The 15,276-nt window shown below is 47.9% G+C and overlaps 1 protein-coding gene across 4 annotated transcripts in view; it reads left to right on the forward strand.

Annotated features, from left to right (window-relative positions):
- The first annotated feature begins 6,718 nt into the window (after positions 1 to 6,718).
- The window catches only part of UBE2E1 (ubiquitin conjugating enzyme E2 E1), a 64,678-nt gene continuing 56,120 nt past the window's right edge, over positions 6,719 to 15,276 (forward strand). For 3 of the 4 annotated variants that reach the window (XM_055566885.1, XM_055566888.1, XM_055566889.1), the window contains exons 1-3: positions 6,719 to 6,849; positions 7,691 to 7,875; positions 11,415 to 11,465. In XM_055566885.1, coding sequence (XP_055422860.1) covers positions 7,724 to 7,875; positions 11,415 to 11,465 — 203 coding nt within the window. In that variant the 5' untranslated portion in view covers positions 6,719 to 6,849; positions 7,691 to 7,723. The remainder of the gene's footprint in view (positions 6,850 to 7,690; positions 7,876 to 11,414; positions 11,466 to 15,276) is intronic. The other variant, XM_055566886.1, reaches the window with a different exon arrangement.

Below are 15,276 nucleotides of genomic sequence, written 5' to 3' on the forward strand. Positions count from 1 at the left end.
GGTAAAGAGTCTGCCTGCAGTGCGGGAGACCTGGGTTCGATCCCTGGGTCAGGAAGATCCCCTGGGGGAGGAAATGGCAACTCACTCCAGTATTCTTGTCTGGAGAATCCCATGGACAGAAGAGCCTGGTGGGCTATAGTCCATGGGGTCACAACGAGTTGGAGATGACTGAGCGACTGACACACGCATAGGACTTTGAAGATTCTCCGTGCTATCCAGCGGATCTTGTTGTCCATTCATCCCACACTTTAAAACTTCCATCTGCTGACCCCAACTTCCCACTCCATCCCTCTTGGCAACCACAAGTCTGTTCCTAAAGAGACTTTTCAAGGAGACTGAAGTCAGGGATGAGGCAAGGCAAACCGGGATATTTGCTTCTAGCTTCACAGTCATGCAGGGCCAACATTCATCCCCACTCCACCGTGAGATTACAGATTGTGTTCCATTCCGTGAGTGTAATTCAGGAAGCAAGTGGTGTGTGTGGGCACGCACACACAGGGGAGAGGTGAGTCTGTGCCTGGCCTGATGTCTGCGGCGGAGGGTCTGTGAAGCGGATGACTCGGCCCAGTCTATGGAGAGCAGTGCCGACTGGCTAGGACAACGGCACACTCAACCCTTGGAGGTTCCCTCTGGCTGCGAGTGTCCCCATGGGCACCCCACGTTTGAGGCGCAGCCATGTGGATGCCACCAGACCCCACAGTCCACTTGGATTCCTTCAAGGGAAAGTTCTGCAGCTAACCAGTTGCCTGACCTTAGAAAACTCATCCAGCATTTCCGGAGGGTGGGTAGGCGTCATTTTAGGCCTCATCTTCTGGCCACGGGTGCTTTCCTGGGAAAAGCAACACAGACGCCTCATGTGCCTTATTGAGAGTTGGATGGCGTCATCCCACACCTGTGAACCATGGGCCACTGGAGGAGGTGGGAGAAGGGAAAGAGGACACTATCAACGCCAAGGATGATGTCCATCCCCTGCCGTCTATGACTGTGTCAGTTCAGTTCAGCCGCTAGTCATGTCTAACTCTTTGCGACCCCATGGACTGCAGCACACCAGGCCTCCCTGTCCATCACCAACTCCTGGAGTTTACTCAAACTCATGTGCATCGAGTCAGTGATGCCATCCAGCCGCCTCATCCTCTGTTGTCCCTTCTCCTATGGCTGTGTACTGCACGCCTACTAAGTGCCAAGCACTGTTCTAGAATACTTCTAAGCAGACGTGTTCTCGGCTATCGCGGGCTTTAAATTCCCAGAGCTTCGGCATTAAACGTGATTAATTAAAATGAGCGCAGAGAATTAGGACTCAGGAGCAGCTTCCCTAAGCCTAAGCTCCCCCAGTGGCTTCCTCCTGGTTTGCAGACTTTTTCCTCTTTTTCCTGGCTTTCCTAGCAAACTAATCTTCTTAAGACACCCCTTAGGCTAAAATGCCTCTAGTGTCTTTCTCTTGTACTTTGATCCTGTGTGAAGTCCGGGCTTCTCAGCTCACCGTGGCCGCTGCTGCTAAGTCGCTTCAGTCGTGACTCTGTGTGACCCCATAGACGGCAGCCCACCAGGCTCCCCCGTCCCTGGGATTCTCCAGGCAAGAACACCGGAGTGGGCTGCCATTTCCTTCTCCAATGCATGAAAGTGACAAGTGAAAGTGAAGTCGCTCAGTCGTGTCCGACTCTTCGCGACCCCATGGACTGCAGCCCACCAGGCTCCTCCATCCATGCTCACCGTGGAGCCCTCTGCAAAAGCCAGGTGACTTCTTTTCACCCTTCCAGCCACCACTCACTTCTTTTGAACAAATTTGTCTACTCGTGGTCTCTCCTGTAACTTCCGGAGTTTTTCTGCCTCTATATATTGTTTTTGTTATTTAAAGATATAGTGGTTTGATTTTTACAATGTACTAAAAGAAGGCACGGGCTTCTCAGGTGGCTCAGTGGTAAAGATTCCGCCTGCCAAAGCAGGAGACTGGGGTTTGATCCCTCGGTTGGGAAGATCCCCTAGAGGAGGAAATGGCAACCCCCTCCAGTGTCGTTGCCTGGAGAAAGAACCCCAGGAGCAGAAGAGCCTGGCGAGCTACAGTCCAAGGTATCCCAAAGAGGCAACGCAACCGAAGCACACAGAGAACGCCTCTCAGACTTCATTTCTGCCACGACACCAGGCGCTGTGCTCAGCACACACAGGCAGTTAATACGTATTTGCTGTTTGACTGATTTGGGGCTGAGACTTGAGTCCTGTCTGCTGCAAAGACAGAACTCATCAAGTAGGCTTAGCAAGTCCACTTTGGTATCTTTGTTGCCAACTGCTTCTGGGCCTTGCAGTTACTGAGGTAACTTTTGGATTCAAAACTGGATCCTTGACTTGAGATTTGCCACACCAGGGAACCGAGGGGGAGTTGATCTTTTTAAAAAAGTTTCACAATAGCTACTTAAGAGTGTGAAATAAAAAATAATTTTCCCATACTCTTTCATCCTTCCAAATTTCAGGAAACTGAAAATGTGTTCCATTCAAGAAAAGGTTTCAGAAACTAATGGACCAACCTGCTCAAGCTGCAATCCAGTATGTTCAAATACAGTGTGTCCTTATGTTATCAATGTGTAGGAGGCTGAAGGCTAGTGTGTTTAGAGAACAGGCTCCTCAGAGGAGATGCTAAATTATAAACGGGGAAGAATGCTTCCATACTAAGTGCCAGTCATTTGTCGACATCAAACCCACCTTTTTGCTGTTGCCTGAGAAACCTTTCAACTCTTATCAAATCTTGGTAAATTTTGAAAATCACATGGTTGTTCAATGCCTCCATGTGGTAGAAAAAATAATTTAGCTCTGTCCTAGCTTTGTGATAGCAACCTTCAGGACCAATAGAGTCCTTCAAAGGAATTAGTGTTTTTTTTGGGGAAAAAAAAAAAAAAAAGCCTGTGGAAAAAACAACCCAAATTGAAGATAAAAACCCCCAGATCTCATTAGGCCTCATGGAATTGATCTTCTTTGCAAACCTTCTTTATCCTTCTATCCTTCTATATAAGGAATGACTTTTTCAAGCAAAGGAGCAACATAAAATAAAACAAGTTGAATGAAATCTGCAGTGAGTCCATCTTTTCGGAAAACCTTTAAAGAAATTCTTTTTACATTCCCAACAGAAGAGCTTTTTCCTTTTGACCAAAAAAAAAAAAAAAAAAAGGAAGTCTTTCTATCAAGTCATAAGGTAGCTTTAAAAAGTCGTATTAACAAACGTTAATTTGTTTGACAATTCTTTGGATGTGACATTGGCCAAAGAGAACGATCAGCTTCATGAAATATTTGAAGTTCCGTGCAAGCAACAAACCAAAAACAGGAGTACTCGAAAGTTCGATGGGGTCTCTTTCTTTTGAATCAACTATGTCATTTCACCTCCTAGGGATCAGTCAGTACATTGAACTTCAAGTGCTTCTACTTAAAGATACTTGATACTCTAAAGATGGCTTGAGGAAGAGAATTTGGCTTGAGAAAGAGAATTGGATCATTTTGAGAATCAGAAAGAGGCATTACTAAACTGGAGCCCAAATTTTCAAAGCCCAGGGATGGCCGAGGGCTGCACCACGTGGGCCTTTTGGCTGAATGCATCTTTTAAATGTAGATTGAGCCTTCTTATCAAAGCAGCCACTATATATATGTGCATTTGCCTACCCTTGACTTTCAGAGTTGGGGGGAGGGGTGGAGGGAGATTTTCCTGGCACACCCTTTGGTTTCTTCAGGATAATATAGCATGACAATGTAGTACCTACTTAAAATATGCCAATCAATATGAAATAAAGACATAATAAGGATTATTCTCAGAGTGGGGAGCAGGGAACTTCAATAGTGATCATTAATTGGTTCAAGTACAATACATGTTATAAATTCAGCGATTCCCTTCACTTGCTTCCACTTTTTTCCACTTTCCCAACTATGCTGATTGTTTATGTTCTTTAAAATATTATCAGAGTTCTTTACATATTGAATATATTTAATATGTTGTTCTTTAACATAATTGAGACTCTCCCTTCTTCCCCCTACCAAACATTGCCAGAAGAAACAAAATCATCTCCAGATACCATGAACCACAGCCGTAATTCTGCCACCGACTTTCTGCTTGACCTTGGATAAGACACTGGGTTTCTTGGCCTGAATTTCTTCATCTGCAACATAAGGAGTTTGAACTCAAAGATATGATATCTTAGGCCCCATTTGGTAAATAAAATCCTCTGATTCCCCCACTCTTATCTTTCTCCTGAGGAGGTTTCTTATACTATCATCAATTCCGAGTCATAAAGACCCCGTGTCCTAACAAAATTCCTGAGAAGTAGGATCAGGGTGGGATTATGAATACTTTACTTTAAGCAAGAGTTAACAAACCATCTAATTATAGATACATATTTGTTCTTTCTGACAACTCACCAGTCAGTACGGCACAGGTATGGCCCTTCATGGATGAGGAAAGGGAGGCTTAGAGAGGTCAGTTTGGCTCCTTAGGCCTTGCAGCTAATAAGCAGAAGAGCTAGAAGGTTATAAATGAATTATTATTATTTTTTTATGACAGAGACAACTGTTGATTTAAAATAATCTGACATAAAGAATAGTCTTCCGAGAGCAGCAGATTCTTTTCTTAACATTTTGAGGTTTTTATTCCCCCCTCGGCAGGCAGGTCACTCCTGAACCATACAGCGCTAACCAGGGTTAGAGATAAGAAAGACTAGGACACAAACGCGAGCCAGTGTCCCTCCGGACTGTGGTTGGGAAGGCACTCCCCTACAGAGGAGCGGCCCTTCCATGTCATGATTTATTTCCCCAGGGACCAGTCTAATTCAAGCATCAACGAAACACAAAATACCACGTTCGGTTTTTTTAAAAAAATATTATTATAGTTAGTATCCAAACATACGATTTACGCAAACCAAAATTAAAGAAAAAACTCAGCTACCATCCTAGTCATATGAGCAAATCAAACCTTTTCTTTTCCTGCATTCTTCACTGGTTGTACTCACACTGTTCAGTTCAGTTCAGCTGCTCAGTCGTGTCTGACTCTGTGACCCCGTGGACTACAGAAGGCCAGGCTTCCACGTCCATTACCAAAACTCTTGGAATTTGCTCAAACACATGTCCATCGAGTCGATGACACTGGCAGTGTAAACATGTATTTTAAATAATCAGGAACCCAAATTTTAGTTAAGAGGAAGTCTCAATTTTAATAACTGTCTTCAGATTATTTTTTTCATCCCTACTGAGTTCATGTTTGTTTACTGTTTTCCCTTAAATTTATATCTTTTACATCCAAAGTACATGTTTACGGCCTGGTTTTAAGCAGATTCTTTAGGATTGTTTTCGTATAACATACAACAGAGAATGTTATTCTTATATGCTCTACCAGGACTCCTGAAATCAAACAGACATGTGGGATCTTTTCAAAATTTCTAAGCATCTGAGTGACTAAGGGATTGCTCTGTCTGGAGATAGGAGGCTGAAATGATGCCCTATATATATTTTCTTTCTCAGCTTTTAGACCCCTTGATACCATGACAATTCTTGGTAGGTACATGTTTCCTGGTACCTCACAATTACTTTATGAGTCTTAGTAAAGTTGGAGTTTCATGTTGAGGGCTAGGAGGGGTTTAGGTGGGTGGTAAGCATGCTTGTTTTCCTGGTTAGTGGATATGCCATGGGCTTTATAAACGGTGTTGTACTGTGGTAACTGAAGCCACACTGTTGCCATGGAAAAGGATGGCAATTTGAATGAGATAATTTAGAGTGGCCCAAGGAAATCTGACTGGACAGTCGCTTAATGTACTACACCTAGTACGTGTAACCTCATATGTATTTCTTCAATTTCCTTCAATTGAAATGAGGAATAAATGAGAAACATAACTGTAATTTGATGGCTTAAAAAAATTAATCTTGGTAAGAATACTAAATGAACAATTCAGAATTAGAGGGACTTTTATAAAAATAGTATGATTATTTGAATGGCATTTGTATTGTAGCTGAAGAATGTACAGCGGTCCCCCAAACTTTTAATCCAAATTCTGACACCAAATTCTAAATCCAGTCTAATGTAGTACAGAGTTTATTCCCATTGATTTCTCATATTCATGAGACTGTCGCACGTTGGTTGGTTTTACCTGTCACGAAATCCTTTGTATCACTTTTAGAAAACACCACCTCTGTCTATAAAAATCACTGGGAATATTTAACATTGTAAAATGGCACGTGTCTGGGCAGAAAAGTCCCGTTTCTCACAGGGGAGCCTGCACCGACCTCTGCTCCTTAGCAGGTAAACCGTCAGAGGGAGAAGCCAGGTCAGCCCACAGAACAGCCTGTCGTGGGGTTCCTCATTTCCCCTTAGGCTGATCACTTTTTAGGAGCAGCTCCCGGGGGCATTCTCTCGTCCAAAGTCCTGGCTACCGGATCACCTTTTTTTTTTTTAAACCAGTCGGCCACCCTCGAGTCCCCTTGGCAAAAGCCCCTTGGGAGAGGACTTCCTCAGGTCACCTCCCCACTCCGGGCAGTTCTCGGCACCCCCACCCCCTCCCGGCGCGGGCGGGGCGGGGTCCCCAGGCCACGCGAGACCTCGGCCCCCGGCCCGGCGCCCGAGGTGCTGAGGTGCGCGCTGGGGGGGAGGGCGCGCGTGCGGGGGGAGGGGCGCGGGGCGGGGCCTGCGCGGGCGGGGGCGGGGCCTGCGCGGGGCGGGGCGGGGCGCGGGCGAGCGTGTGTGGCGGGGGAAGCCATTGCCTGTTTAATAGTTGCTGCTGCTGCACTTCCGCTTCTCTCCCGGCGAGAGAGAGACACGAGTGGCCAGGCCCAGCCGCAGCCGCAGCAGCAGCCGCCGCGGCGGCACGGAGCAGCCAGACACAAAGAGAGGTACGGGGATCCCCCCAGCCGCCCGCCGGTCCCCGGCTGCGCCGCTGGGCCTCGGGGCCGCCCCTCGCCGCCCGGGCGGCAGCTGGGCGCGGGGCCGGGATTGGGGGGCGGCGGGGGGCCGGGCCCGCCCGCGGGGGGATGGGCGGGGACCCCGGGCCGCGTGGGGCGCGGGGGCCGCCCGCGGCGGGGGTCAGGGGGGGCCGCCGGGGCTCGAACTGTCAGCGCGGCCCCGGGAGCCCCCCGTGGCCGCCAAGGCCCGCGGAGGGGGAGGGGAGGGGCCCCCCGTGTCCCCGGGGCGGGGGCCCGTGGGGCTAGCCCCCCGGGGCGGCCGTGCTTATTGTTACCCCTCCGCCGGGGAGGCCCCGCACCCCCCACCCCGGCGGCGCCCGCGCGAGTGCTGGGACCCCCGCCCGGGGGCCGGCCCGGGGCTGGGGGGGGGCCGGCCTCGGCGCCCCCGCCCGCCGCCCGCTACCCCCACCCACCGGCGCCCCCTCCCGCCCCCGTCCCCCCTTTCGGCTTCCTCCCTCGCCCCTCTCCGACCTCCCCGCCCCGCCACCTCGCCGAACTCCGCTCCCGGCCCCCGCGACCCCCGGGGGCCGCTGCACACCGCTCGGGGGCGGCGGAGGGGCGGCGCGCCGCGCTCCCGGCCGGTCCCCACCGCGGCCCCCACTCGGGGCCGGGAATACAAACAGCCCGCGTCCGACTCGCGGAGGCCGTGATGGGCCTGGAGACTCGGGAAAGCGCGTGGAGGGCGGGGGGCGGCGGGGGCCCGAGCCCTCCTGACAGCGCCCGAGTTCCGTGTCTACACCGGCCTTTCTATTTTGTCTCCCTCACCCTGCAGGGGCTGTTTGCGGGGTGGGGCGGGGGGTTCGCTATGTCGGATGACGATTCGAGGGCCAGCACCAGCTCCTCCTCGTCTTCGTCCTCCAACCAGCAAACTGAGAAAGAAGCAAACACCCCCAAGAAGAAGGAGAGCAAAGTCAGCATGAGCAAAAACTCCAAACTACTCTCCACCAGCGCCAAGAGGTACCGAACCCCACCCCCGCCCCCCAAAGCAGGCTTCCTATTGCCCGCACGGCCTCCGGCTGCATTGGGTCCGCCTCCAGTGAGGGTAGCTTACACGCTCCTCAGGGCTTATGTGTTCATAAAAAGGGAAAAAAGGACCTTGAAAGCCCGAATTATTTCTCTCTGTTGCTGCTTCTGTTTTTTCTTCTGATCATAGTCTCCATGCAGCTGTTGTGGCTTGCCTTCCCCGTATCTTGCTGCAGTTTGTAAGAATCCGCATGAGTGTTGCTAGTGACCTCCAAATCTGATTTCAAATTATTTGTCCTGTTAATCACTAATCTGTGACCCTCCCCAAGACTGTCATCCCACTTAATTACTAATACCTGCCCGGACAGCTCTATCACGACGATTTCTATCACCGTCTTACTTCTTCTCACCTGTTGCACATAGGATCTTTCTTTGAATAGTGCTTTCTCCACAAATTGCATAAGGAATAACTAACTCACATTAGCAGAGTAAAAAATTTAATAGATGGAGATGGACGTTTTCAAATGGGATTTAAAGAGGTTTTTCTGATTTAGAGAGTTGAAGCAAATTAATGAATCAATAAATGATGTAAATTAGTTATTCTAGGCTGTTTTGGGGATTCTTTGTTCTTTTTGAGAACCTCCACTTAAATTTCAGGGACGCTCAAATTTTTTTTCATGCTATTTTCTTTTATGCTATAAACAAAACAAAAACACTTTGGTCAACACAAGTTGAATTCACGCAGTAGCTCTTTTTCTTTTTTCTCTCCCTCTTATGTCTCTGATAGAAGTTACTTTTAACCTCCATCATCCTTTAGTAGTATCCTCTGATCCTCACGAGCCTTAGTCTACAGCAGATTCCTTGGAGCCCCCATTCCTTTTCATAAATCCTGCTGTCCGGTGTACAGTCATTAAACTTGAAAGTGGCAAACCAGGAAGATAGTAAGGAATCGAAATGGTAGCTTAGATAAAGATGTCTGTCTTAAAAGAACGTAAAAAAAAGGAAAAGGAGGCTTTAGGTTTTTCCACTGAGTAGTGAGCCAAAACTTTGAGTTAGAAAGTTTGTCCTGTCATTTTCCCTGACTTGAAATTTGGAAAGTTGATGAAATGCTTTGGTGACCTAAGCACAGGAGAGGAAGAAAAGGCTCTGGCTGCTGTAAACAGTGTAGAGGTGTAGAGTTAAGTGGCAAGGTGCCTTGGCAAGATTCTCATTTCAGAGAGGTCGTTTGATCGCATCTCAGCTTCCCAGGAGTCCTGAGCGGCCCTCCACGGTCAGCCCTGTGCTGGTTCTCCCCGAGCCTGGAGTCTCCCCTGCCCTCCTCGGATGGAGCCTTCTCTTTATTCCCCCTCCCTTTCTCTGGGCTCTCTGATTCAAGCTGAGGGCAGCTTTTGGCCCGACCTAAGGCAGAATATTTGTGTTAGTTCATTAGCATTTTTATATTTTGCTGGATTACCCTAGTGTACAGGAATATATTTGGGGATAAAGGCACAGGTGTCAAATATAAAATTGTCTGCTTTATGTAAGCAAATTAGAGACGGTTTCTTTTTCTTCATTAGACACAATTTGTCCATTTATGCTAAGGAAGTTAAAAACTCATTTGGAAATGCCTGGGAAAGAGATGGTAGGTGTAAAATAAATGAAAGGTGGGAAGCTTCCAACAGTAATTTTATCAGGTTAACATCAGCTTTAGCTCCCTGGGAATCTTGCTGAAGGAGTGGCTGTTACCATAAAGCAGAGCTGTGGTTAATAGTAAAGGTGAAAAAACAGAGGGGGCCTCGTATCCACGAAAGAACAAGGGGAAAAGGGAGGTCGCTGGGACCCTGTAGATGCTGCTCTGGGAAATTGATCTGGAAGGTAGGAATAGAATTGGGGCGGGCACATATACTAGGAGATGGGAAGAAAGACAAGCCTGAGTTGGTTGACAGGAGGTTACTTAACTGCACATTAGAAGGAAACCACTTGTTGGTTTTTAGTCCACAGCTGAAGGGAAAGCCCCCACTGCAGGTGGCCTGGATAAGAAATACTCTGTGGAACATGTGTGGATTACTCTTACAAATCTTTTCCCAGTATTCTGGAAGTAGTGTGCATGTTTGCTGTAGAAGTGAAGTGGATAAAGCTGTCTGGTATTATCTTTTTTAGGTATTAAAGAAACAGCTCCCTTTTCAGTGAATATTTTATCAGAGAGATTGGATTGACAAGGAGAATTTATACCAGTTGTGCTTAGAGGGAGGTGATTTTTGCCCCTGTACATAGGCCTTAACATACACAGCCATTCTAGTAGATGCAGGTAAAGAATCAGGAAGCCCGCGATTGCCTGACATACAATAATGAGTCAAACACCGGGGATGCCAAGGCCCCAGAGCTGATAGGATGATCGCAAAAGAATTGACGAAAGAATTGAGCAGGACACAGATAAGTAGATACCAGAGATAGCAAAGCCCTTTCTACAGTTAACCAGATTTGCAGGGGACAAGAAATGTCCTCCAATTGGAAAGTTTAAGGAACTTCGCTAATCACCACCCCAATCCGAAGTAAATTTCTCTTGACTTATAAATGAAAAAAAAAACTGCCTTCATAAAACCTTTTGCAATCGCAGCTAGCTAGTCCTGTCATCCTATCCTCAGAAAATCTTTGGGAAGAGAAGAGCATCCATTGGGATTGATTGCTTTTAGACTGTGTGTATGTTTTTTATTCCTGTACTGCCTATGTGGGATTTTTAAATTGTAGCACAGCCCCTTAGGGCTTGCTTGATACGATAGGGTCAGGAAAGGTGATAAAGACACCAGGCTGGGTCTGGAAGGTGGCGAAGGCTTCATGGCCGCAAACTTTGGTCTGAACTGATGCTCTGGGCACCTAGGTAGGCCCAAGACAAAGGCCGGGCCTGGCGTGAAGGCCGGGCGGCGTCGGCCCGGGGCGGGGGATGGGCTCCGTGCAGTGGCGGGGCGCTGCGGGGACGGGAGCTCGCGGGTGTGTGTGTGTGTGGGGGGGGTCCCGGGTTCAGAGCCCGTGCGGGGTGCGGGCGGGGGCCGCCGGGGTGTGCGGGCCAGCGGGGCTGGGCTGGGGCCGGGCGGCCGGTGCACCTTGCGGGGTGTCCGGGCGGGGGGCGGGGGCGGGCCGCGGGGGTCCTCGGCCGGGCCGCGGCTTCGTGCGCCGCGGGCGGGGCCCTCCCGAGGGCACCGCGCGGCCTGCGCCGCCCCCGCCCGACGGTCAGGCGGCAGGGCGGTCAGCGCCCGCGGAGCCGCGCGGGGAGCGGCCATGTTGGCTGCGTCCCGGGGACGCGGGCGGCCTGAGGGGGGCGCCGTGCGGGGCGGGGGAGACGCGGGGCGGCGGGCGGGCGGGCTGCGCCCCGCGCGGTCCGCTGCGGGTCGGGAAACCGGCCGCGGGCGAGGCGCTCCGGAAGGGTCGCGGCGGCGGCGCCGAGCGGAGCCGAGGGGCGGTGCGCGAGGCGGGCCTCGAACCCGGGCGGGGGTTGTCAGCCCTGCGCGCGGCCACCCTGACGCGCTGTCTTTCTCTCCCCTCGCCTCCCGATCCAGGATTCAGAAGGAGCTGGCGGACATCACTCTAGACCCTCCGCCCAACTGCAGGTGAGCGCCTCTCCCCTGGTCCCTCTTCTGAACTGTAGAAGTCTTCTCTTCTTGTTACAAAGTTTTGCTTTTGTTCTTTGGCCGGCGATTGTGGGGCGCTGACCCCGAGCTCACGCTGGAATCCGGCCTGGGCCTGAGGCTCCGCCGAGTCTGCGGCCGCCGTGCGGAGGGTCCTCTGAGGGACGCCTGTCCGCGTGCTTGTCTGGGACACCCCCTCAGGGCTCCCGAGGGTGCTGTGGGACCCAGACGCTTAGGGACATTTCAGTTCAGAAAACTGCCGTCTTTGTTCTTCAAGCTAATGCAGCGGTAACACTGCATCACACAAGTTACGTTGTATGCATTTTTGTGTTGGACTTTGGGCTGACCGATTCAGGATGTAGTTTGTGGCTTTGATAAAGACGTTTTTTACTCGAACTGTGTGTATATCATGCGTGTTTCAGTTTCAAAACAACTTGATACACGCTTTTGAAGGATTTGGTGATGACTTGATTTTATTTAAAATAGCCGCTTGGCTTTTGTTGGGTCAAGGCGGAAGAATGGATGATTTTACTAAATCAACGTGAAGTGACGAAGGACTTGCTGCTGCTGCTACGTCGCTTCAAGTCGTGTCCGAGAGTCTGTGCGACCCCATAGACGGCAGCCCACCAGGCTCCCCCGTCCCTGGGATTCTCCAGGCCAGAACACTGCAGTGGGTTGCCATTTCCTTCTCCAATGCATGAAAGTGAAAAGGGAAAGTGAAGTTGCTCAGTCGTGTCCGACTCTTTGCGACCCCATGGACTGTAGCCCACCAGGCTCCTCCGTCCATGGGATTTTCCAGGCAGGAGTACTGGAGTGGGGTGCCATCGCCTTCTCCGCTGAAGGACTTAGGTACTACAATAGCGCCGTTTGAGAGAGGTTAATTATTCCATTCTATTACTCCCACAGTCTGAAAATTAACTGTAACAGTTAAGCTAATTCTTAGTTCTCAGGATTGATAATTGGAATAGGGTGTGGTGTTTTAGAAGTGTACTAAACTTATAGCATAGGAAGAAGTTGTTACTAGCAAGTAGCAGTGGTGATAAACAGAATTTAAAATGTGCCTGTGGGAATATTCAGGTTGAAAAACTAAAGGGAATATTTTGCTTATGAACACTGAACTTTCTAAGCTATGGTTAATGGATTAAGTGGGGAAAGCTTTAATACTGCCATTTTCGTAACATGTTCTTATGTTCGGTCAAGTGTGGGGTGTTGCTTGGTAAAATCTTGTCCTGTTTTCTGAGTTTAAATGCCCTTAAACTATAGTTTGTAGCCAGTTAATTGTTCTGGAGGATTTCTCTCTTGGCTTTTAAGAATCTTTTCAGATTGTCTTTCTGAACAGTTGAGAAATGGGCCAGGCTTAGGCCTAGGATATTTTCCTTTTTCATCTTGGTGGCAGCTTCGTTCGGCTGGAGGCCTGTGGCTCCCTTGGTTGGTTGTATTGAACCCATGGGCATTCCCCGAGGTATGTCTGCTGCCTGTCCTTATCACCACATATTTGATATCACGTCTCTTCCATGCATGTCTTGTGGGTTCAGACAGCTTTAGCTGATCTAGGTTTTAAAACCAAGCTTTTAAAGCATGGTTTCAAAACTAATAATGTTTATCAAGGCATAAACTTCTTTCTTAAATTTACAGTATAAAATTTTAAACAGTTTGAAGGTTTTCATGGGATTAATCATTTTCTTTAAGAAACCAGTTGTCAGTACACTTGAGTTTCCTAGCATTTTAGCTGAGCTCCCATGTGAGAGATTTGTATTGCTCACATGTAGAACTTCTTATCCTTGGAAAACCCTCCTAAAGACCCTTCAAGGTGAAACCTCTGACCATCAATCGCTTGAAACTGGATGGGTTGTTGGGTTCTGGACGGTGGGGACACAAGCTTTAACATAAACATTTTGAAAAAATTTTTCTTCAGTTTCAGAGAAAACACAAGACATTTTTATTTTGGGAGGGAAATGTGTATTATGTTGACTTTCAAAAGTAAAGACTGTCTTATTTTTCTGAAGACATTTTTCAGTAGAGCTGTTTAAGTGCTGTGAACTGTGATTTCTATTTTTGGTTGGTTTACTAGTGTTACTGACAGAGTGTTATACAGTACCCCAATAGTCAGCTAACGTAAACGAGTTTGGTTTTAGGTTTTGTGTTGGTACCTTATAGGATTGAATCATTTACTATTTTAATGTATATTGTTATTTGAGATGGAAATGGATAATTTGAAGCTACTTTTTGAAGTTCGTGTTCAGCTCTTTGTGATCCCGTGGACTGTAGCTCACCAGGCTCTGTCCATGAGATTCTCCAGGCAAGAATACTGGAGTGGATAACCTTTCCCTTCTCCAGGGGATCTTCCCCACCCAGGGATCCAAACCATGTCTCCCACATTGCAGGCAGATTCTTTACCTTCTGAGCCACCAGGGAAGCTAGCTTCCAATTAAAATGTGTGAATTAAATGATACATTGAATGTATGCATGTTTATTTCTTTATAATTTTCTTAGTGTTATTCAGCATGAAAACTTGATAGCTTGGTTCTTACAAATTTTTAATTTCAACAATTGTAAACTATATTTTGAGTGAGTTAAATAATTAGCTTTCAATTAATGTATATTAAACTTTTGTAGAACTGCCTTTCTTCAGTCACTATTGAGTGTGTGGCTTTAAATTTAGCTACATTACTTTATTAAAGTATAGTAGTTGGCGCATAGTAACCTCTCAGTAAACCATTGATTATTGCAGATCAGTGGGAGAATTGCTTCTCCTGAAGGTGCACTGGATGTGTTGAGTATTTTTAGCACTTGACAAATATATGTGAACTTACTGAGTTTCCAAACCTGTGTGAAATGCAGTTTCTAACAGTTACGTTTGAGCACATCAAGTTAAATTCTCAGCGTTTTATATTGAGTAGATGTTATTTTGAAGAACAAAATGAGGAATAGATTCAGTTGTTGTTCACTTGTGTGCTACTGTGCGACCCCATGGACTGCAGCACCCCAGCTTCTCTGTCCTTCACTGTCTCCCTGATTTTGTTCAAATTCATGTTCATTGAGTCGGTGATGCCATCCAACTATCTCATCCTCTGTCACCTCCTTCTCCTCCTGCCCTCAGTCTTTCCCGCCATCAGGGTCTTTTCCAATCAGTCGGCTTTTCGCATTTGGTGGCCAAAGTATTGGCACTTCAGCATCAGTCTTTCCAGTGAATGTTCAGGGTTGGTTTCCTTTAGGATTGAGTGGTTTGATCTCCTTGCTGTCCAAGGGACTCTCAAGAGTCTTCTCTTGCGCCACAGTTCGAAGGCATCAATTCTTTGGTGCTCAGCCTTCTTTGTGGTTTAGCTCTCACATCTGTGTATGACTGCTGGGAGAACCATAGATAGCTTTGACTAGATGGACCTCTGTCTCTGTTTTTTAAGATGCTGTCTAGATGTGTTACAGTTTTTCTTCCAGGGAGCGAGCGTTTTCTAATTTCACGGCCGCAGTAACCGTCTGCAGTGATTTTGGAGCCCAGAAAATAAAATGTCACTGTTGCCACTTTTTCGCCATCTATTTGCCATGAAGGGATGGGATGGGATGCCACGGTCTTAGTTTTTTGAATGTTGAGTTTTAAGCCAGCTTTTTCATTCTCTTCTTTCATACATTCAGTGACCTTAAAAGTATTTTAAACTGTAATTTTAAAATTACTGTGTATTGCCATTTAAATAAAATTCCTTGGTATCTCTGAACTATTATATTTGTGCATATAAATATGATCATAACTAGTCTCCCAGTTCATGTACTGTGCTTTCGGTTAGGCTTTTTCCCCTGC

The sequence above is a fragment of the Bubalus kerabau genome, chromosome 2 (genome assembly GCF_029407905.1).
Source record: "Bubalus kerabau isolate K-KA32 ecotype Philippines breed swamp buffalo chromosome 2, PCC_UOA_SB_1v2, whole genome shotgun sequence".
Classification (NCBI taxonomy): domain Eukaryota; kingdom Metazoa; phylum Chordata; class Mammalia; order Artiodactyla; family Bovidae; genus Bubalus; species Bubalus kerabau.